This window comes from Triticum dicoccoides, chromosome 1A (genome assembly GCF_002162155.2).
Source record: "Triticum dicoccoides isolate Atlit2015 ecotype Zavitan chromosome 1A, WEW_v2.0, whole genome shotgun sequence".
In the NCBI taxonomy this organism is placed as follows: Eukaryota; Viridiplantae; Streptophyta; class Magnoliopsida; order Poales; family Poaceae; genus Triticum; species Triticum dicoccoides.
The window spans coordinates 315131597-315155077 of record NC_041380.1 but is presented as its reverse complement, the minus strand read 5'-3'; the positions used below and the strand labels follow the sequence as shown (position 1 = coordinate 315155077).

The 23481-nt window shown below is 43.4% G+C and overlaps 1 protein-coding gene and 1 long non-coding RNA gene across 8 annotated transcripts in view; both read left to right on the top strand.

The window, feature by feature from the left end:
* Window positions 1–1303, top strand: part of LOC119270543 (7-methyl-GTP pyrophosphatase-like) — an 11201-nt gene extending 9898 nt beyond the window's left edge. For 2 of the 3 annotated variants that reach the window (XM_037552562.1, XM_037552552.1), the window contains exons 7-9: window positions 478–519; window positions 610–690; window positions 771–1303. In XM_037552562.1, coding sequence (XP_037408459.1) covers window positions 478–519; window positions 610–690; window positions 771–848 — 201 coding nt within the window. In that variant the 3' untranslated portion in view covers window positions 849–1303. The remainder of the gene's footprint in view (window positions 1–477; window positions 520–609; window positions 691–770) is intronic. The other variant, XR_005134165.1, reaches the window with a different exon arrangement.
* Window positions 1304–17087: 15784 nt separating this feature from the next.
* Window positions 17088–22694, top strand: LOC119270527. Of its 5 annotated transcripts, none has more exons than XR_005134161.1 (5): window positions 17088–17284; window positions 17370–17553; window positions 17763–17960; window positions 19169–19209; window positions 20080–22694. It is a non-coding gene; the product is annotated as an uncharacterized LOC119270527 (long non-coding RNA). The 5 variants fall into 5 exon arrangements; XR_005134162.1 differs by having other exon boundaries at window positions 17370–17960; window positions 20080–20156; window positions 20343–22694; XR_005134163.1 differs by having other exon boundaries at window positions 17370–17960; window positions 20080–20523; window positions 20687–22694.
* Window positions 22695–23481: the final 787 nt, after the last annotated feature.

The following is a 23481-nucleotide window of genomic DNA, read 5'->3' as shown; positions in this document are numbered from 1 at the left end:
GCCGCCGGCGGGGAGTCGTCGGTAGCGAGGTTGGTCTACTTCTTTTATTTCCCTGTTAGAATATTGGTGATCCCATTTTAATGTGTGATTGAACTCCAACCTATCTACTTTCGTGCAAGATGAACATCTAAGCAAGCGAAGTATCTCCTCACAATGTCACAATGCCTATTGATTTATATCTTTGGCGTTAGCCTTTGATTTCAGAGAAAGAATGTACAGTAATCAATATCAATTGTAGTTTCTTTGCTTAGTGTTGCAAACTTTGGTATATGTATATCTAGCTATAGTTAACTTAGCTAGCATAAACTGGAACCTCGTTATCTATAGTAAAAAACTTTGCAGTTCTATTTCCTTGAGTGTTTTGGTTCAGGAGGAACCTGTACAACATGAGCTCATTCAGATTCTACCAATAACTCCGCTATAGTCAAAAGCAACCTGGTGTGATTTGATACATGTAATATTTGTGGATGTCTGCAGGTGTACTTCCATGACATACCAGATGAGATAATTGAGAACCTGGTATGGTCTCGTTTGAATTTGTTACAAGGCGTGTTTTGAAATTATTGTTATGTCACCGAGCTACACCCTCTTGCTCCGTTTTGTTGCTAGATCGATGAGGGGGTAGTATTTAGGGTTGCGGGCGGCCTGCTGCTAGAACATCCATTGGTGTTGCCGCTTGTTGAAGCAGTGGTCAGTTTCTATTTTTATCTGCTTCTTGTGGTGCTAACATTCCATTTTATACTCATGTGAAGAACTCGTTGATCATGTAGGTTGGTTCTAGTGACAGTGTAATGGGGCTATCAAAGGATCTGGCAAACAAACTCATTCACGAGGCATTGTTGGCATAGCCTAGCAGTTTGGATGTGATCGCCATCGATCGAATCCTTACTGCACTGCATGAAGGTAATGCGATGGCGAAAACCTGTCGAAACATGGTGATTGTTATCGTTTGAATTATATGAAGAATTTCAGGCACCATGGCACGAAGATTCATTGAGTGTGCAAGAACACTTCAGAACTGATGCCTGCTATTGTGATCGCTGATGAGATGTCACCTACAATCCTCCTGTGGAAACATCCTGAATGTTGTTCTCACATAAGGTGAATTTGTATGATACGTGAAATTGTTATTTTCTCTTCTGGAGTACATTGTTATACAGATGCAATGACACCGCCTTCTTGTTTGCAATGGCTACATGAAGTGGCTATTGGCCTATTCCAGTTTACACGGTATTGCTGTTCTTGGACAACTTTGCAAGTGAATGCCTATTATAAAAGAAATGAGAAAGCTGCACTTTACGAACGCCGAACCTGGCTACAACGCCAATATAGCTGGTCATTGTACTTAAAAAGCTGGTCATTGTACTCGCATGTTTTTTAAGGGAAAGCGACTTGGCTAGATTACAATCATACATGCAGGGCTAAATAATATTACTGGCATATCTTTTGATCTCACTAATGTGCATGATGTGTGAAGATAACTGTTTATACAGTTGGAATTGTAAAAGATGTCTTAAATAAATAAAATAAGAAATGATCACGGGACACATGTGGTAAGCAATCCAAACTATTCAAAAGATGATGTAGGAAAAAGGAGAAACAAAAAAATTGTTTGAACAAAATAATAAGTACAAAGAAGCAAGTTTTGTTTAAAGAAACAATGTAGGAATCCCTGGCAAAAAAAAAAGAAGCAATGTAGAAAAAAAAATAGCATCATGTAAGAACACCTAGATCAAAGGAAAAAAAACTCAGACACAAAAAGAGAAAAGCCCACATGTTACAAGCAGTATCTTATATACTTAATAAGTTCATTTCGCCTATCTTATTTATCTCAACACCTAAGCATGTCACATCACTAATTCATCATACAATTATGAATTAGATAAGGCCCACCTCACGTACAACCATGCATGGAACAATACCCACCACTACATGCAACCATGCATGGAAGAATATTTTTCACTTTATTATTCTACTTATGTTCAACAAATATTTTATAACCATACATAATTAAATATAATAAGGCATATCTACTTTTACTTTTGGTTCACGTGTTATTAATCTAAATATTATATTCCATACAATCAAATCTAAATGAAATATATTGCCCCCCGCAGAATTTTTTAAAATATATTGCAACCGATTTCCACAACAACGTACGGGCTATCATCTAGTATATACAATGACTCTCCCTCTATCTCAACATATGCGAGGAAAAAGCGATAAAAGACACACGTCACAACACCCGGGAACAACAACCACGTACATCTACTACCACTATAAAAAAAAGAGGGGCAGATCCAAACAATCACATCCATCCATCATTAAAATCTAATGGTCCTTAATCATTCTGTGTTTAACGCTATCAACCACGCAACAAGCCATGTCCGTCCCGTAGGGTGACGGTTTGGTTCGCTCCGGAACTTCGGGAGGCGATTAGGGTTCCTTCCCCTCGAACGCCGCCGTCCTCTCGCTGTCGTCCAATCGGCTGCGATCTAATCCTGCCGCCGTGCGGGACGAACTGATCGCTGGTCACCATCCACAACTCAATCCGTCCGTGTGTTCCCTAGGGCACGCGGGCGTCAGACACCAACCTAGGAGGGAGGGAAGGGGGTGTGAAGGGTCGCGCCATGGAAGGTGTAGCAGGGATGTTGAAGGGGCTAAAGTTGTCGGATGAGGAGAAGAAAGGAGTGAAGGTTCGAATCTCGATGAAGGAGAAAGGGAAGGGGACAGGAGATCATGCAGTGGGCAAGGTACTGAAGGAGAAGATTGTGCACCCAGATGCGATCCGGCTATCCCTCGGCAAGGTGTGGTGCCCGATCAGAGGGGTTGACTGCAAGGAGGCAGGTGAAAATCGCTTTATCTTCACGTTTCACCAGGGAGCAGGCAAGAGGAAGGCAATTGAGGATGGACCATGGATGTTTGAGAAGGATCTCGTAGTGGTGGAGGATTTCGACCCAAGTAAGAGGCTGGAGGACTACGAATTCAATAATATACCTATATGGGTTAGAGTCTATGGCCTTCCTCTGGGGATGATGAACGGAGACTCGGCTGAGGAAATCGGGAACCTAATCGGACAGTTTGTGGAAGCGGACACGGAAGCAGATGGAAGTGCGGTTGGGAGGTTTTTGAGGGTTAAAGTATGCATGAATATTGACAAACCTCTAATGAGGGGATTCATTCTAGAACCAGATGTGGAGGAGGCAGGGAACAAAAAGAAGGATGCCATGATCACAGAGAAACAAGAGGAAGAAGAAGAAGGAGACTAGTGTCGTTTCGAATATGAGTTCCTCCCCGACTTCTGTTATCGATGTGGGATAATTGGGCATGGGGAGAAGGCATGTGATATAATATTGAAGAAGGGGGATACAATGCAGTATGGGCAGTGGCTGAAAGCAGATATGAACCTCAGAAGAGGAGGCTATGATGACGGCTCGTGGAGAAGTGGGAGTAGAGGAACGGGGGTGAACAGGAGCTATGGCTATGGGAGATCTAGTGGCGGAAGGGGTAGTGGCAGTGACAGTTTATCCTGGAGGAAGGACGGCTCGCGTTCTACTAGAGGTAGTGAAGGCAGATCAGAGAAGGGAGAGGAGGTTACCAGCCCAAACAAGTTACAGAGTGAGGAGCAGAGAGGAGGAAAGCCAAAAAAACTGGAGTTGGATGGTGGGAAGGATACAACAAATAAGGGGGGTGTGAGTGAGGCGGTGCAAGAGGAGATTAAGAGCAAGGGAGTGGAGTTGCATCCTAGCAAGGGAGGGGAATTGTCAGTAGAGAAGGGATCACGGTCAAATAATAGCAGTGCACAGGTGGAAGGGGGTAAAGGTAGAGAGAAAGGTGTCTTGGTGGGAAGCGGGAAAAACCCTAATGGCAAGCGCTACAAGAAGAATTCAGGGAGGGTGGAGAGGCAAGTCGATCATGATAGCAGGAGGGAGGTTGTGCTGGGGACGAAGAGAAGTCTTGCTTTAGAAGAGGGGTCAGAGCCAGAAGGCAAGAGAGGGAAGGTAGATGGTGAGGGGGAAGGTGGGCAGAAGAGTAGTGATGAGCAGAGAGAGGTTGCAACAATCGCAACTATATCGGCCGGGCTACAAGAGCAGCCCCGCCGGGATCAATGAAAATAATCAGTTGGAACTGCCGGGGACTCGGGAATGGCCCGGCAGTTCGAAGCCTCCTCGAATTGGGGAGGGTGGAGGTGAAGGAAATATGCCCTAGAGGCAATAATAAAGTTATTATTTATTTCCTTATATCATGATAAATGTTTATTATTCATGCTAGAATTGTATTAACCGGAAACATAATACATGTGTGAATACATAGACAAACAGAGTGTCACTAGTATGCCTCTACTTGACTAGCTCGTTAATCAAAGATGGTTATGTTTCCTAACCATGGACAAAGAGTTGTTATTTGATTAACGGGATCACATCATTAAGTGAATGATCTGATTGACATGACCCATTCCATTAGCTTAGCACCCGATCGTTTAGTATGTTGTTATTGCTTTCTTCATGACTTATACATGTTCCTATGACTATGAGATTATGCAACTCCCGTTTGCCGGAGGAACACTTTGTGTGCTACCAAACGTCACAACGTAACTGGGTGATTATAAAGGTGCTCTACAGGTGTCTTCAAAGGTACATGTTGGGTTGGCGTATTTCGAGATTAGGATTTGTCACTCCGATTGTCGGAGAGGTATCTCTGGGCCCTCTCGGTAATGCACATCACATAAAGCCTTGCAAGCATTGCAACTAATGAGTTAGTTGTGAGATGATGTATTACGGAACGAGTAAAGAGACTTGCCGGTAACGAGATTGAACTAGGTATTGAGATACCGACGATCGAATCTCGGGCAAGTAACATACCGATGACAAAGGGAACAACGTATGTTGTTATGCGGTCTGACCGATAAAGATCTTCGTAGAATATGTAGGAGCCAATATGAGCATCCAGGTTCCGCTATTGGTTATTGACCGGAGACATGTCTCGGTCATGTCTACATTGTTCTCGAACCGTAGGGTCCGCACGCTTAAGGTTTCGATGACAGTTATATTATGAGTTTATGAGTTTTGATGTACCGAAGGAGTTCGGTCCGGGACATGACGAGGAGTCTCAAAATGGTCGAGACGTAAAGATCGATATATTGGACGACTATATTCGGACATCGGAAAGGTTCCGAGTGATTCGGGTATTTTTCGGAGTACCGGAGAGTTACGGGAATTCGCCAGGGAGTATATGGGCCTTATTGGGCCATACGGGATAGAGGAGAGAGGCCAAAAGGAAGGAGGCCTGCGCCCCCCCTCTGGTCCAAATTGGACAAGGGGCGCAGCCCCCTTTTCCTTTTTCCTCTCCCCCTCTTTCCCCTTCTCCTACTCCAAGTGGGAGTAGGACTCCCCTTGGCGCGCCCCCTTCTAGGCCGGCCGCCCCCTCCCCCTTGCTCCTTTATATACAGGGGCAGGGGGGCACCTCTAGACACACAAGTTGATCTTCGCGATAGTTCCTTAGCCATGTGCGGTGCCTCCCTCCACCATATTCCACCTCGATCATATTGTAGCGGTGCTTAGGCGAAGCCTTGCGACGGTAGAACATCAAAATCGTCACCACGCCGTCGTGCTGACGAAAATCCTCCCCGACGCTTTGCTGGATCGGAGCCCGGGGATCGTCATCGAGCTGAACATGTGCCAAGAACTCAGAGGTGCCGGAGTAACGGTGCTTGGATCGGTCGGATCGTGAAGACGTACGACTACATCAACCGCGTTGTCACAACGCTTCCGCTGTCGGTCTACAAGGGTACGTAGATCACACTCTCCCCTCTCGTTGCTATGCATCACCATGATCTTGCGTGTGCGTAGGAAAATTTTGAAATTACTACGTTCCCCAACAGTGGCATCCGAGCCTAGGTTTTATGTGTTGATGTTATATGCACGAGTAGAACACAAGTGAGTTGTGGGCGATATAAGTCATACTGCTTACCAGCATGTCATACTTTGGTTCGGCGGTATTGTTGGACGAAGCGGCCCGGACCGACATTACGTGTACGCTTACGCGAGACCGGTTCTCCCGACGTGCTTTGCACAAAGGTGGCTAGCGGGTGACAGTTTCTCCAACTTTAGTTCAACCGAGTGTGGCTACGCCCGGTCCTTGCGAAGGTTAAAACAACACCAATTTGACAAACTATCATTGTGGTTTTGATGCGTAGGTAAGACTGGTTCTTGCTTAAGCCCGTAGCAGCCACGTAAAACTTGCAACAACAAAGTAGAGGACGTCTAACTTGTTTTTGCAGGGCATGTTGTGATGTGATATGGTCAAGACATGATGCTAAATTTTATTGTATGAGATGATCATGTTTTGTAACCGAGTTATCGGCAACTGGCAGGAGCCATATGGTTGTCGCTTTATTGTATGCAATGCAATCGCGCTGTAATGCTTTACTTTATCACCAAGCGGTAGCGATAGTCGTGGAAGCATAAGATTGGCGAGACGACAACGATGCTACGATGGAGATCAATGTGTCGCGCCGATGACGATGGTGATCACGACGGTGCTTCGAAGATGGAGATCACAAGCACAAGATGATGATGGCCATATCATATCACTTATATTGATTGCATGTGATGTTTATCTTTTATGTATCTTATCTTGCTTAGATTGACGGTAGCATTATAAGATGATCTCTCACTAATTATCAAGAAGTGTTCTCCCTGAGTATGCACCGTTGCGAAAGTTCTTCGTGCTGAGACACCACGTGATGATCGGGTGTGATAGGCTCTACGTTCAAATACAACGGGTGCAAAACAGTTGCACACGCGGAATACTCAGGTTATACTTGACGAGCCAAGCATATACAGATATGGCCTCGGAACTCGGAGACCGAAAGGTCGAGCATGAATCATATAGTAGATATGATCAACATAGTGATGTTCACCAATGAAACTACTCCATCTCACGTGATGATCGGACATGGTTTAGTTGATTTGGATCACGTAATCACTTAGAGGATTAGAGGGATGTCTATCTAAGTGGGAGTTCTTAAGTAATATGATTAATTGAACTTAAATTTATCATGAACTTAGTCCTGGTAGTATTTTGCAAATTATGTTGTAGATCAATAGCTCGCGTTGTTGCTTCCCTGTGTTTATTTTGATATGTTCCTAGAGAAAATTGTGTTGAAAGATGTTAGTAGCAATGATGCGGATTGGATCCGTGATCTGAGGTTTATCCTCATTGCTGCACAGAAGAATTATGTCCTTGATGCACCGCTAGGTGACGGACCTATTGCAGGAGCAGATACAGACGTTATGAACGTTTGGCTAGCTCAATATGATGACTACTTGATAGTTTAGTGCACCATGCTTAATGGCTTAGAATCGGGACTTCAAAGACGGTTTGAACATCATGGAGCATATGAGATGTTCCAGGAGTTGAAGTTAATATTTCAAGCAAATACCCGAGTTGAGAGATATGAAGTCTCCAACAAGTTCTGTAACTAAAAGATGGAGGAGAATCGCTCAACTAGTGAGCATCTGCCCAGATTGTCTGAGTACTACAATCGCTTGAATCAAGTGGGAGTTAATCTTCCAGATAAGATAGTGATTGACAGAATTCTCTATTCACCATCACCAAGTTAGTAGAACTTCGTGATGAACTATGATATGCAAGGGATAACGGAAACGATTCCCAAGATCTTCGTAATGCGGAAATTGATGAAGGTAGAAATCAAGAAAAACATCAAGTGTTGATGGCAGACAAGACCACTAGTTTTAAGAAAAGGGCAGAGGAAAGAAGGGGAACTTCAAGAAGAACAGCAAGCAAGTTGCTTCTCAAGTGAAGAAGCCCAAGTCTGATCCTAAGCCTGAGACTAAGTGTTTCTACTGCAAAGGGACTGGTCACTGGAAGCGGAACTACCCCAAGTGATTGGCAGATAAGAAGGATGGCAAAGTGAACATAAGTATATTTGATATACATGTTATTGATGTGTACTTTACTAGTGTTTATAGCAACCCCTCAGTATTTGATACTAGTTCAGTTGCTAAGATTAGTAACTCGAAACGGGAGTTGCAGAATAAACAGAGACTAGTTAAGGATGAAGTGACGATGTGTGTTGGAAGTGGTTCCAAGAATGATATGATCATCATTGCACACTCCTTATACTTTCGGGATTAGTGTTGAACCTGAATAAGTGTTATTTGGTGTTTGCGTTAAGCATGAATATGATTTGATCATATTTATTGTAATACGGTTATTCATTTAAGTAAGAGAATAAATTGTTGTTCTATTTACATGAATAAAACCTTATATGGTTACACACCCAATGAAAATAGTTCGTTGGATCTCGATTGTAGTGATACACATAATCATAATATTGAAACCAAAAGATGCAAAGTTAATAATGATAGTGCAACTTATTTGTAGCACTGCCGTTTAGGTCATATTGGTGTAAAGCGCATGAAGAAACTCCATGCTGATGGGATTTTGGAATCATTTGATTATGAATCACTTGATGCTTGCGAACCATGCCTCATGGGCAAGATGACTAAGACTCCGTTCTCCGGAGCGAGCAATTGACTTACTGGAAATAATACATACTGATGTATGCGGTCTGATGAGTGTTAAGGCTCATGGCAAGTATCATTATTTTCTGAACTTCATAGATGATTTGAGCAGATATGGGTATATCTACTTGATGAAACATAAGTCTGAAACATTTGAAAAGTTCAAAGAATTTCAGAGTGAAGTGGAAAATCATCGTGACAAGAAAATAAAGTTTCTACGATCTGATCACGGAGACAAATATTTGAGTTACGAGTTTGGTCTTCAATTAAAACAATGTGGAATAGTTTCACAAACTCATGCCACATGGAACACCACAACATAATGGTGTGTCCGAACATCATAACCGTACTTTATTGGATATAGTGCAATCTATGATGTCTCTTACCAATCTACCACTATCGTTTTGGGGTTATGCATTAGAGACAGCTGCATTCACGTTAAAAGGGCACCATCTAAATCTGTTGAGACGACACCGTATGAACTGTGGTTTGGCAAGAAACCAAAGTTGTCGTTTCTTAAAGTTTGGGGTTGCAATGCTTATGTGAAAAAGTTTCATCCTGATAAGCTCAAACCCAAATCGAAAAAGTGTGTCTTCATAGGATACCCAAAAAGTTACTGTTGGGTACACCTTCTATCACAGATCCAAAGGCAAGACATTCGTTGCTAAGAATGGATCCTTTCTAGAGAAGGAGGTTCTCTCGAAAGAAGTGAGTGGGAGGAAAGTAGAACTTGATAAGGTAATTGTACCTTCTCCCTTATTGGAAAGTAGTTCATCACAGAAATCTGTTCCTGTGACTACTACACCAATTAGTGAGGAAGCTAATGATGATGATCATGTAACTTCAGATCAAGTTACTACCGAATCTCGTAGGTAAACCAGAGTGAGATCCGCACCAGAGTGGTACGGTAATCCTGTTCTAGAGGTCATGCTACTTGACCATGACGAACCTACGAACTATGAAGAAGCGATGGTGAGCCCAGATTCCGCAAAATGGCTTGAGGCCATGAAATCTGAGATGGGATCCATGTATGAGAACAAAGTATGGACTTTGGTTGACTTACCCGATGATCGGCAAGCAATTGAGAATAAATGGATCTTCAAGAGGAAGACGGACGCTGATAGTAGTGTTACTATCTACAAAGCTAGAATTGTCGCAAATGGTTTTCGACAAGTTCAAGGTGTTGACTACGATGAGAGTTTCTCACTCGTATCTATGCTTAAGTCTGTCCGAATCATGTTAGCAATTGCCGCATTTTATGAAATCTGGCAAATGGATAAACAAAACTGCATTCCTTAATAGATTTATTAAAGAAGAGTTGTATATGATACAACCAAAAGGTTTTGTCAATCCTAAAGGTGCTAACAAAATATGCAAGCTCCAGCGATCCATCTATGGACTGGTGCAAGCATCTCGGAGTTGGAATATACGCTTTGATAAGTTGATCAAAGCATATAGTTTTATACAGACTTGCGATGAAGCCTGTATTTACAAGAAAGTGAGTGGGAGCACTACAACATTTCTGATAAGTATATGTGAATGACATATTGTTGATCAGAAATAATGTAGAATTATTCTGCAAAGCATAAAGAAGTGTTTGAAAGGAATTTTCCAAAGAAAGACCTCGGTGAAGCTGCTGACATATTGAACATCAAGATCTATAGAGATAGATCAAGACGCTTGATAAGTTTTTTTCAATGAGTACATACCTTGACAAGATTTTGAAGTAGTTCAAAATAGAACAGTCAAAGAAAGAGTTCTTGTCTGTGTTACAAGGTGTGAAATTGAGTAAGACTCAAAACCCGACCACGACAGAAGATAGAAAGAGAATGAAAATCATTCCCTATGCCTCAGCCATAGGTTCTATAAAGTATGCCATGCTATGTACCAGATCTATTGTATACCCTACACTGATTTTGGCAAGGTAGTACAATAGTGATCTAGGAGTAGATCACTGGACAGCGGTCAAAATTATCCTTAGTGGAATAAGGATATGTTTCTCGATTATGGAGGTGACAAAAAGGTTCGACGTAAAGGGTTACGTCGATGCAAGTTTTGACACTAATCCAGATGACTCTAAGTCTCAATCTGGATACATATTGAAAGTGGGAGCAATTAGCTAGAGTAGCTCTGTGCAGAGCATTGTTGACATAGAAATTTGCAAAATACATACGGATCTGAATGTGGCAGACCCGTTGACTAAACTTCTCTCACAAGCAAAATATGATCACACCTTAGTACTCTTTGGGTGTTAATCGCATAGCGATGTGAACTAGATTACTGAATCTAGTAAACCCTTTGGGTGTTGGTCACATGAAGATGTGAACTAATCACATAAAGATGTGAACTATTAGTGTTAAACCACATGGTGATGTGAACTAGATTATTGACTCTAGTGCAAGTGGGAGACTGAAGGAAATATGCCCTAGAGGCAATAATAAAGTTATTATTTATTTCCTTATATCATGATAAATGTTTATTATTCATGCTAGAATTGTATTAACCGGAAACATAATACATGTGTGAATACATAGACAAACAGAGTGTCACTAGTATACCTCTACTTGACTAGCTCGTTAATCAAAGATGGTTATGTTTCCTAACCATGGACAAAGAGTTGTTATTTGATTAACGGGATCACATCATTAAGTGAATGATCTGATTGACATGACCCATTCCATTAGCTTAGCACCCGATCGTTTAGTATGTTGCTATTGCTTTCTTCATGACTTTGCATGTTCCTATGACTATGAGATTATGCAACTCCCGTTTGCCGGAGGAACACTTTGTGTGCTACCAAACGTCACAATGTAACTGGGTGATTATAAAGGTGCTCTACAGGTGTCTCCAAAGGTACATGTTGGGTTGGCGTATTTCGAGATTAGGATTTATCACTCCGATTGTCGGAGAGGTATCTCTGGGCCCTCTCGGTAATGCACATCACATAAAGCCTTGCAAGCATTGCAACTAATGAGTTAGTTGTGAGATGATGTATTACGGAACGAGTAAAGAGACTTGCCAGTAACGAGATTGAACTAGGTATTGAGATACCGACGATCGAATCTCGGGCAAGTAACATACCGATGACAAAGGAAACAACGTATGTTGTTATGCGGTCTGACCGATAAAGATCTTCGTAGAATATGTAGGAGCCAATATGAGCATCCAGGTTCCGCTATTGGTTATTGACCGGAGACATGTCTCGGTCATGTCTACATTGTTCTCGAACCGTAGGGTCCGCACGCTTAAGGTTTCGATGACAGTTATATTATGAGTTTATGAGTTTTGATGTACCGAAGGAGTTCGAAGTCCCGGATGAGATCAGGGACATGACGAGGAGTCTCGAAATGGTCGAGACGTAAAGATCGATATATTGGACGACTATATTCGGACATCGGAAAGGTTCCGAGTGATTCGGGTATTTTTCGGAGTACCGGAGAGTTACGGGAATTCGCCGGGGAGTATATGGGCCTTATTGGGCCATACGGGAATAGAGGAGAGAGGCCAAAAGGAAGGAGGCCTGCGCCCCCCCTCTGGTCCGAATTGGACAAGGGGCGCAGGCCCCTTTCCCTTTTTCCTCTCCCCCTCTTTCCCCTTCTCCTACTCCAACAAGGAAGGAAGGAGTCCTACTCCCAGTGGGAGTAGGACTCCCCTTGGCGCGCCCCCTTCTAGGCCGGCCGCCCCCTCCCCCTTGCTCCTTTATATACGGGGGCAGGGGGGCACCTCTAGACACACAAGTTGATCTTCGTGATCGTTCCTTAGCCGTGTGCGGTGCCCCCCTCCACCATATTCCACCTCGGTCATATTGTAGCGGTGCTTAGGCGAAGCCCTGCGATGGTAGAACATGAAAATCGTCACCACGCCGTCGTGCTGACGGAACTCCTCCCCGACGCTTTGCTGGATCGGAGCCCGGGGATCGTCATCGAGCTGAACGTGTGCCAAGAACTCGGAGGTGCCGGAGTAACGGTGCTTGGATCGGTCGGATCGTGAAGACGTACGACTACATCAACCACGTTGTCACAATGCTTCCGCTATCGGTCTACAAGGGTACGTAGATCACACTCTCCCCTCTCGTTGCTATGCATCACCATGATCTTGCGTGTGCGTAGGAAAATTTTGAAATTACTACGTTCCCCAACAAGAGGATCCCGACATCCTGTTTCTTGCAGAGACGAAGCTTACGGAGGGAGAGCTGGAGAGGTTTAGGTGGTTGTTGGGGCTCGCCAACATGATTGTGTGGAACCCGGATGGTAGGAGTAGGGGGCTGGCTATGCTCTGGAGGAGAGGGGTTGATGTGACACTACGAACGTATGGTAGACGACATATTGATGTGGACGTGAAGGAGGAGGGAGGATTGATTTGGAGACTTACTGGGATGTATGGGGAGTCGGAGACGGCGAGGAAGGTGGAAACATGGAGGACTCTTAGAATTCTTGGGCAACAACACTAGCAGGGTAGATCTTGGCTATGCCTAGGTGATTTTAATGAGATTTTAACTGCAGATGAGAAGATCGGTGGGGCGGCCCGACCCCAACAGTTCATGGAGAGATTTAGGGAGGCACTGGTGGGCTGTGATCTGAGTGATATTGGCTTCATAGGCGACAAATTTACTTGGCGCAATCACAGTAAGGAACTTGATACATACATATGTGAAAGAATCGATAGGGTAACTGCAAATGACAACTGGTGCACATCATTTCCTGAGTTTTGTGTGGAGAATGGTATACCGCGTCATTCTGACCATAGGCCAGTGGTGGTGCAAACCGAAGGGGAAGCTAGGAGGAATCAAGGAGGAGACAGAAAATTCAGATTTGAAGCATGGTGGCTCAAAGAGGAGGGTTGCTCTGAAGTTATACAGGACGCGTGGGAGCAGGGGTGGTTGAAGGAAGGATGCAATGTGGCTACGGCCATGCGTGAGATTGCTGGTAGTATGAAGCGTTGGAGTAAGGAGGTGGCCGGAGAGTTGGAGTGCAGGGTGAAGGAGGCGAAGGTCAAGCTTGAAAGGTGTATGAGGAGCCCAGTCTCTGAAGAAAAGGTCGGGGAAGAGGCGAGGTTGAGGATGGTACTTGCAGACTTAGAAGACAAAAGGAACACGAAAGCAAAGCAACGGTCACATATCTCCTGGCTGAGGGAAGCAAACCGAAATAACAACACGAAGTATTATATGGCGGTGGCATCCAATAGAAGGAAAACAAATCGGATCAAGCTGCTTCGCAAGGAGAATGGGGAGGAGGTGAAGGAAGGAGAGGGGATGACTAACTAGGTTTGTTCATTTTTTTAGGAACTATTTACCTCGCAACCGAGCGATCGTTTGGACGAGCTCATCAGCAAAGTCCAGCCGAGGGTTACGGCAAACATGCAAGCAAGCCTGAACGCTGAGTTCACAGCTGAAGAGATCAAAGCAGCCCTAGATCATATAGGCGATCTCAAGGCGCCGGGGCCTGATGGGATGCCCTCGGTGGTTTACAAGCGGCATTGGTAGTTCATGGGGGACAAAGTGGTTAAGGAGGTGCTTGCAATACTTAATGGTGGACCAATCCCGGAGGGGTGGAACGATACAATGGTGGTGCTAATCCCGAAAGTAAAGAACCCGACGAGGATTAAGGACCTACGACCAATCAGCCTGTGCAACGTCCTATACAAACTTGTGTCAAAGGTCCTGGCCAACCGTATCAAGCTCATCCTCCCAGAGATCATTTCGGAAAATCAAAGTGCTTTTTGTCCCGGGACGACTCACCACTGACAACGTGTTGATCGCTTATGAGCTATCCAATTATCTTCTTAATAAAAGGAAGGGCAAAGACGGCGTTGCGGCAGTGAAGGCGGACATGAGCAAAGCATATGATCGTGTGGAGTGGAGGTTCCTGGAGGCGATGCTAACAAAATTGGGATTTCCCCAAACCTGGGTACAATTGTTGATGAAATGTGTCTCCACGGTGAGATATCAAATCAAAGTGAATGGTGCACTATCCGAGCAGTTTTGTCCAACAAAGGGTCTCCGGCAAGGTGATCCGATATCGCCCTACCTGTTCGTGATCTATGCTGAGGGCCTGTCTGTGTTGTTACATGATGCAGAAAGAAGTGGCAAGATCTCTGGGGCCAAAATTTGCCATGCAACACCTGTGGTTTCGCATCTCTTCTTTGCGGATGACTCCGTGTTGCTATTGAAGGAATGTCAGCGAGAAGCTCAGGAACTAAAAAGAGTGCTAGATTTGTATGAAAGCTGTTCTGGCCAATGCATCAATGTGGAAAAATCTGCCATAATGTTTAGCCCAAATACTCAGGAGGTGCACAGGGCAGAGGTGAAAGATGCGCTGCAAATCCAAAGTGAGTTATGGCAGAACAAGTACCTCGGGCTGCCAGTACATGTTGGGAAGTCAAAACGATAAGCGTTTGCATATGTTAAAGGAGCTATGGCTGGTCGGGTTTATGGATGGAAAGAGAGGCTCATACCGAAAGTGGGGAAGGAAACTTTAGTGAAGGTGGTTGCACAGGCGATTCCAACCTATGCCATGTCTTGCTTCTACTTAACAAAAAGTTTCTGTGAGGAGATGAGCTCCCTTATTGGTCAGTACTGGTGGAGTCAGCAAGACCAAGACAACAAGATCCACTGGGTTAGTTGGAAGAAAATGGCTTGTCCGAAGGCGCATGGAGGGCTCGGGTTTCGGGACATGCATAGCTTTAACCTAGCTATGTTGTCGAGGCAGATTTGGAGGCTAATTCAGTGTCCAGATAGCCTTTGTGCACGGCTTTTGAAGGCTCACTACTTCCCTAATGGTCATATCCTGGATGCACAGCCAAGGGAAGGTATTTCATATTCATGGCATATCTTATTGCATGGTCTCGACCTGGTGAAGCAGGGCTATATTTGGCGCATCGGCAATGGATCGCGGGTGAAAATTTGGTCTGACCCATGGGTTCCTAGGCCCTGGGCGAGAAGGATCATTACTCCGAGGGAGGGAAATTTGCTTGAGTATGTGTCTGACCTAATCAGCCCGATAACCGGAGGGGGGGATGAACATCTTGTCAGGGATACCTTTTGGGCGGATGATGCGCGTCATATCCTGCAGATCCCCCTACGAGACGGGGTGGAAGATTTCATCGCATGGCAGTTTGATAATAAAGGCATACACTCAGTCAAGTCAGCATATAAACTCCATGTCGAGACTGAGAAACGACATGTGAGTGGGGGCGCCGGGGGTAGCACTGGAAACAATCATAACCTGGACAGGTGTGATGATGACTCATGGAAGCGGATATGGAAATTACCATGCCCCAAAAATGTGCAGCTGTTTATCTGGCGACTGAAGCACGAGTCGCTAGCCCCGCGCACGAACTTAGTCAGACGGGGAATACAAATCCAGGACACCAAGTGCCTTTTCTGTGGCCGGGTGGATGAGGATGGTGCACACTTGTTCATCAAATGTAAGTCGGTTAAGGAGGTATGGAGAGACCTAGCGCTGGAACCGGAGCGCATGAAATTGGAGACGACGACGTCGGTGCTTGCGATGATGGACCTGCTGTGGGGCTTGCATGAAAACAAGCGTATTATGATCACCATCCTATGGTGGAACTGGTGGAATAACCGCAACAAGTTCCGGGAGGGAGAGCTTCCTGTCGAGGCGCCGGAGTTAGCCAGAAGGGTCCGTGCTGAAGTACTAGAATATGCAGAAGCGCTGCAGCCGGCCGCCAAGGGAAAACATATGCAGCTATGGCAGCCTCCGCCGAATGCTATGATCAAGATAAACACGAACGCAACGTTTCGGGTGAGAGATTCTCATGCTGGATGGGGAGTTGTTGCCAAGGATACAGAAGGAAATATTGTTGCAGCTCGAGCTGGTCGTCAAGACCATATATGTGATGTTTTTGGGGCCGAAGCACATGCGATGACACAGGCCATAGCCATGGCTGCTGAACTGGGAATGATACGGGTGGTTTTTGAGACCGACTCCCAACTCCTGGCCGACGCATTGGACTTGCGGAAGGTTGATTCGTCACCTTATGCGGCGATTATCGAGGACTCGAAATTCCAACTGAAACTGTGGTTCTCCAAACATGTAATATCAGCGTGCCGGCGTAGTGCCAACCATGTAGCTCATGAACTTGCTGCCATTGGGCGCATGTATGAACCAAACCACTATATAGAGTAGGAGTCAGATGTACCAGCCCCTGTGGCTGTTTGTGCTCAAGGCAATTTGCCTAAGCACCGTTAAAGTTCAATAAAGCTCTGCTTTACCTAAAAAAACCACGCAACAAGCCACAATCTATCGATCGCTACTATGCCCCGCGGTAAAAAAAGAAAGTAAACCGCCCGCCCGCACGACCTCCTCCTTCTCCCGCACGACCTCCTCCTTCTCCCGCACGACCTCCTCCTCCTCCTCCCGCAGCCGCGCCCTTCACCGCCTCCTCGCGCCGCCGGAGCCACGGGAAGCGGCCGCGGGTCGCCGGGAGCCTCCCCGACCGCGGGAGCCCACCCCGCCCCCGCCGCGGCTCGCCGGGAGCCTCCCCTGCCGCCGGAGCCGCCCCGCCGCAGCTTGGCCTCCGCCACTCCGCCACTCCGCCGGAGCGAGTCTCTCTCCTCTTCACTTGGGATGGGACGCCTCCTCTCCTCTGCTCCCAGCCGGATCCAATCCACCTCGCTCCGGCATGCAGCCACGGAAGGCCAGGTCCGTGCGCCTCTTTCCCATGGCCATGGAGTCGCCGCAGCTGCCATGGAATGCCTGGATGTCGTCAAGGTCCCTCTTCTCCTCTCCCAATTGGACTCTTGATTGTTTTGGATTTGGCGGCTCCCCTCACTCACACCTTCCCTCCTTGATGCAGATGCACGCAGGTGCAGCACCTACACCGATGTCTGCTCTTGAGACACAGATAACAGAGGAGAGGACAAGTCTAGAATTGCTAGACTGAATCTATCCATCTGCTCTGCTCTCGGGACAACAGAGGAGAGGACAAGTCCAGAATTGCTAGACTGAATCTATCCATCTGCTCAGCTCAGTTCATGTAGGTCAGGTCACATCACGGAGGGATTCCTGCGAATCTACATACAACTTCAATTAATTTATTAGTACTAGGTGGGTGTGAGAAAACTGAAACTTTTAGATTCATGCTTGCTTGGATGCGTGACACACAACACTGTTTGCTCGTCTCAACTCTGTGGTTTTGCTTATGTACCAACATCTTCTCAACTTTGTGTTCTATTTATGGAAATTGTAGAGGCTAGAGACATAGCAATCGTCAGGCTTCAGTTTTGTACTGACCACTCCAAGGCTTGTTCAACCTGGTGAATCTTTCCTTCATCTGCATCATTTTTCGCTTCAGTCTGTACATCCTCGCCCTCCGCCCACTGATCCTATTCTCCGCCGCCCGCCTTCCTCTGCTCCTCCTCTGCCGCCGCCGATCTCATCTGAGCCAGTAAGTTTTCTTTACATTCAAGTGTGCATTGTTTGAACAACATGCTTGTGGTTCTGTTCTTTCCACACAAGATAATCTGATACATACATGATCCTTATGGTTATGATTATTTTAGTGCATACATACATGATTCTTCCACACAGCAGGAACAATTATTCTGGAACAATTGCCGTATGTGAATTATCATGATCCAACGCCAATGCCACACACAGCGCTAAAAGGGTTACAGTTTATGAGGACATATTGAATTAGTGAGGATTTCAGAAATTTGTAGTCCAAGCAACTCATACATTTGAAGTTTTGTTGCTTACCTTCCCATCCCATTGTGTTGCTATGCTCCTGAAGTTACCTAACTACAGGAAAGGAGGCAAAAGTTTTGCTATATTGGGTTATCCACAATAGTATCGGCAACGATGTTTTGTTTTGTCGCAACTACTCAAATATATAATCTAAATAATCTAAATATATAATCTGCACAATGTAGTTTGAGTTAAAAAATACCACATTGTAGTTTCAATTTTTTTTAAAAAACCCACGTGTTTTGTTGTTTCAAGAGATTGAGTCATGGGCTGTGAGCAAGTATTATATATTGAAATGAAAGGTAGATCTATTTAGATCATGAAGGTTTGTGCACCGTGATGCAAAGGCCGTATGCATCGACGAGGCGAAGGTGGGGCTTACCGGGATGGGTTGAGAGGAGGCAGTGGAGAGAGGAAATGGGAGAGGCGGATGGTGAATATAGGAGGTGAAAAAGGATGCATCTACTTAGTCCTTCTGTTGAATGCATAAAAGGCACCCTGCAGCCTCTCTGCTTGCAAAATAGATGCTCTCTGCTTGGTACACTCATGACATTAAACCTTTCATCTCCAGTTAGAGATGCAACTTGATTTGACCTAAAAAATTCTATTTTTGAGTATTACTTTCTTCCACACCTCTGCAACATCTTCTGAAGCCTCTACTCTTAACGAGTCTGCTGCTATCGCTTTCTTAAATTTTATACGGGAAAATAATGTAGTACTTTTTTAAAAAAAATTTGTGCAAGCTAATATGTTTCAAGATTCATGAAACATATGTTTCAACATTCAAATGTTTACATAAAAACCATATGCGGCAAAACTGAATGACATTTTGAAATATATAATTTTGACAGAATGAAAACAAATTCAGTTTCCTCTTCCTCCCTAACTATGCATACTTTATTTCTACAGGTACAGAATATTGCTACTCATCAACATCTGCAGCATCTAAGGTCCTTTTCGTCACATATTCATATTTACTTGAGATTCTGCTTACTTTGTTTGCACCATTTAATAATTGAGCTTCTCAATATTGCATGAATATTTCTAATGATGTACGATGTTCCCCATTTCTTTAACATCCCTGGCATGTGTGTGCTCCATTAGTGAATGACAAATTTCTGAATTTTTGTGATGAACAATGTTTACGTTCGTTTAGGCAGCTCACCGGCATCCATCATGGTTTGCTATTTTAGAATTAATCAAGATTACCTTTCAGGCTTCTTCCGTTGCCTAGCTAATTCCCTCCTTGTAGGCCATGTTGTGGTCTGAAATTGAACGTATACATATGATCCTGGTTTTTCTACACCGCCAACTTTACTATTGATTACTCCTAGAACCTTAAGTTGATCTGAATAGACATAGCGAAGTAGATGCAAACTTCAGGATAAAAGCATGTATATCATGGAATGATAGGAAGAGGGCTCTGAGCTAGACATGTAGATTATACCGTTTAATGTTAGCTCCATCAATACTGATACATATACGATTTCCTGTTGTAGATAGGTAAACATTTTGCAAGTAATGTAATTTGGTAAATAACCTAAAGTATTAACCTTACTGCTATCTCAAAGTATGATGCGATTATTCAGTATCCATTGCCTGATATAGTCAGTCAGAGGCATCAAATCAAATCTCCCTTAAATGATTAAATCATTTAACTGCACATCACAAGTATCAGCCTCCATCTGCCACCAATATTGCAAGAAACAAGGCATGCTGATCTAATAACCGTCTTTATATATATTATTAACCTAACAAGTGAGCTGATGATCAGGAAATCATGTTTAACTATCAATAAGTGATACCATTTCTTGGTTCAGTGAAGTGATTATGTGGATCTTGTGAGGAAAACAGATATGCCAAGAAGCCTGGGAGGTTGTCTACAGTCACTGGCCTGGTATGTGACCTGCTTGCATCTTTTCCTGATTACCTCACAACTGCAGTTGTCTATGTTTTATATTAACCATCGTTTTATCAATTTAATTCACAAGTTTGTTTCTCGAATTTACATGTATGCGTTGATGACATGAAAACTGAACATATATTTGTTTGACACTGAGTTCTGCTGAACATGTAAGTATAGCCGGGAGAGTCATGTATTCGCTCGATGCCATAGCTCACCAACCCCGAGCTGTTGCCACTGTCGAAGACACCTTAATATTAAACAATAAGTATTATATTCATTAAGAGAGTTTCCTCGCTATGTGGTGTTAATTCTGATCCATATGATTTCTCGCACAAAGAATGCGTCTATATGACATGAGGTTAGTCTTCTTTAACTCCTTTCTGATCTATTAATTATTAAGCGTCCCATCTCTTGGTCTCAAAGTTTTCGAGAAAATGATTTATTTTGTTTAGTGCCATTCAAGAGATGTGGATAAAAAATCATGTTTAACTATCAATAAGTGATCCCATTTCTTGGTTCAGTGAAGTGATTATGTGGATCTTGTGAGGAAAACAGATAGGCCAAGAAGCCTGGGAGGTTGTCTAGAGTCACTGGCTTGGTATGTGACCTGCTTGCATCTTTTCCTGATTACCTCACAACTACAGTTGTCTACGTTTTATATTAACCATCGTTTTATCAATTTAATTCACAAGTTTGTTTCTCGAATTTACATGTATGCGTTGATGAGATGAAATCTGAACATATATTTGTTTGACACTGAGTTCCTTGGCGCAGTGGTAAAGCTGCTGCCTTGTGACCATGAGGTCATGGGTTCAAGTCCTGGAAACAGCCTCTTACAGAAATGTAGGGAAAGGCTGCGTACTATAGACCCAAAGTGGTCGGACCCTTCCCTGGACCCTGCGCAAGCGGGAGCTACATGCACCAGGTTGCCCTTTGAGTTCTGCTGAACATGTAAGTATAGCCGGGAGAGTCATGTATTCGCTCGATGCCATAGCTCACCAACCCCGAGTTGTTGCCACTGTCGAAGACATCTTAATATTAAACAATAAGTATTATATTCATCAAGAGAGTTTCCTCGCTATGTGGTGTTAATTCTGATCCATATGATTTCTCGCACAAAGAATGCGTCTATATGACATGAGGTTAGTCTTCTTTAACTCCTTTCTGATCTATTAATTATTAAGCGTCCTATCTCTTGGTCTCAAAGTTTTCGAGAAAATGATTTATTTTGTTTAGTGCCATTCAAGAGATGTGGATAAAGATATCAAGTCGTAGTTTCATTGTGCATCATGCTTTTTGTGGGGGTTTCACTGCTTTTTTTGCATGATTTCTCAACATGGTAGCATGGTCTATCATATTAAACCTCTTGTTTGTGTGCTAGATATATTTCGCTATACAGGCCAACATGTGTCGGGTGCATGTAAGACTCCATATATAGGATCCACATCATAATGTTCCAGTCCATAGGTTCCATCCCCCTTTATCTTTCTTGATCTCGATTCAGTTGGTTGTATTTCTTGTTTGCGTATAATTTCAAGATGATTAATGTGAAGTGATGACTTGCATGTAATTTCAAGCTGGTTGTAACCCTAAAAAGGATAGATTGAGTGAGGCTGGGCTGTATGGTTGAAAATCGTATATTTACATTTGTTCTCTCCACGATCATGTAGCGGTGTGATTATTTTTGCAGTTTCTCTAATTACCATTTTCTCTTATTCTAGCTTATATTGTTGTGTTGACAACACTGGAGGGATGTTACTGAAGGAATATTCAATAATAGCTAGAGTTTTTGTACTTACTGATTATATACATTGACATATGACCATAACTGAACAATGTTGAGTTTTCTTCTAAATTAGTATGAATTTTTTTCTGCTCAAAAACAGTTTTCTATGATATTTGTAATTTCCACGTTTCGATTGAGCTTCTTACGATCTATCAGTAAGGCCTCTCAGGTTTTAGATTTGTGATTAGATCGTTGCATATAAGCCAAAATGAGTCTATAATAAGGGAAATAAACTGGCTACGCTTACCGTATGGATGAAACTGAAGAGTGAAGTGATATTTCTTTCTACCATTGCATAGCTTTACCATCACCGATCCATGTTAAGTGTGATTTATTTCTCTGTACATTATTCGGATACAAAGGATTCAAGCTGAAAAGAAGATGCAGTGGATTCAATGTTATGCAGAACATTATCACAAGTTGGCATTTCCTGTGAAACGAAGACCATTATATAGAACATTGATTAATTTGTAGAAAAATGCTGATAGCCAAAGGTTAATGCTGATAGCCAAAGGGTAATGCTGATAGACCATTATATATAAATACTTGAAATAATTCAGTTATGGTTTCTATCAATATATTGTTTCTACTGCATATATATTACTTTTAGCTACGCAATTTCCTCCGACAGCCAAAGGCTTGTCTATTAGTATCTTTTGTATTTGATGGGATCTTGTAACGAGAAAAAACCTTCGAAGCAAGAAACAGGAAACAAAAAGCTTGATAGTATTGTACTATTTTATCTCACTGGAAAATTATGTGTACTCATTAATATGTGCATTTGCACGTACATGATTACTAGTGAGAGAAAAGGGCCCACAGAACCCAGCACAAGCCTGTTGTAAACAAGAAAAAAAGGTGCATAATCCTAGACGGGCCGTCCCTACTAGTCCAGACGACGAAACAAGTGGACAACCGAGCCAGCCTACACAAAAGACGCGTAGGTCTTGAAGCCCCTGCATCCTATGGTAATGGGGTTGACTGAGACTTTGTTAACTCTCAGCTGAATGAGGTTTAGCAAAATTGATACTCCCTCAATTTCTATATACAAAGCCGCAAATTCAGATTACAAGTATTGAGGTAATATTTAATGTCTACTTTGCACGCTAGCTTTTTTTTTGTTTACTAGAATCATTAATATGTAGTATACATGCAACGAAGGACTGGACCTTGAGAGAGAGTAGTTGAGTGTCATCATGACTATATGCATGCGAGATTAAACATGTTGCTAGAAAAAAAATATCTTTATCTGGATTATTGTTGGTGGGCTTGTATAGATGTAAAATGTATTTTTCGTAGTGTATTATATTTAGCTAGTTCTATCTGCATGATGGGGAGTAACTTAGACTAGTAACATGCAAATGTTATTAGTCTATGTTACTACCTCTATAATACTACATATGTGTGGCATTTTGCAACAATTTATTTATTAAATTATACTCATTTTATAGCTTCTCATTTTTCATTAATTACTTATCACATCATTTATTTGTCTAGACATATGTTATGTTATCACTTATTTTTTTTCCA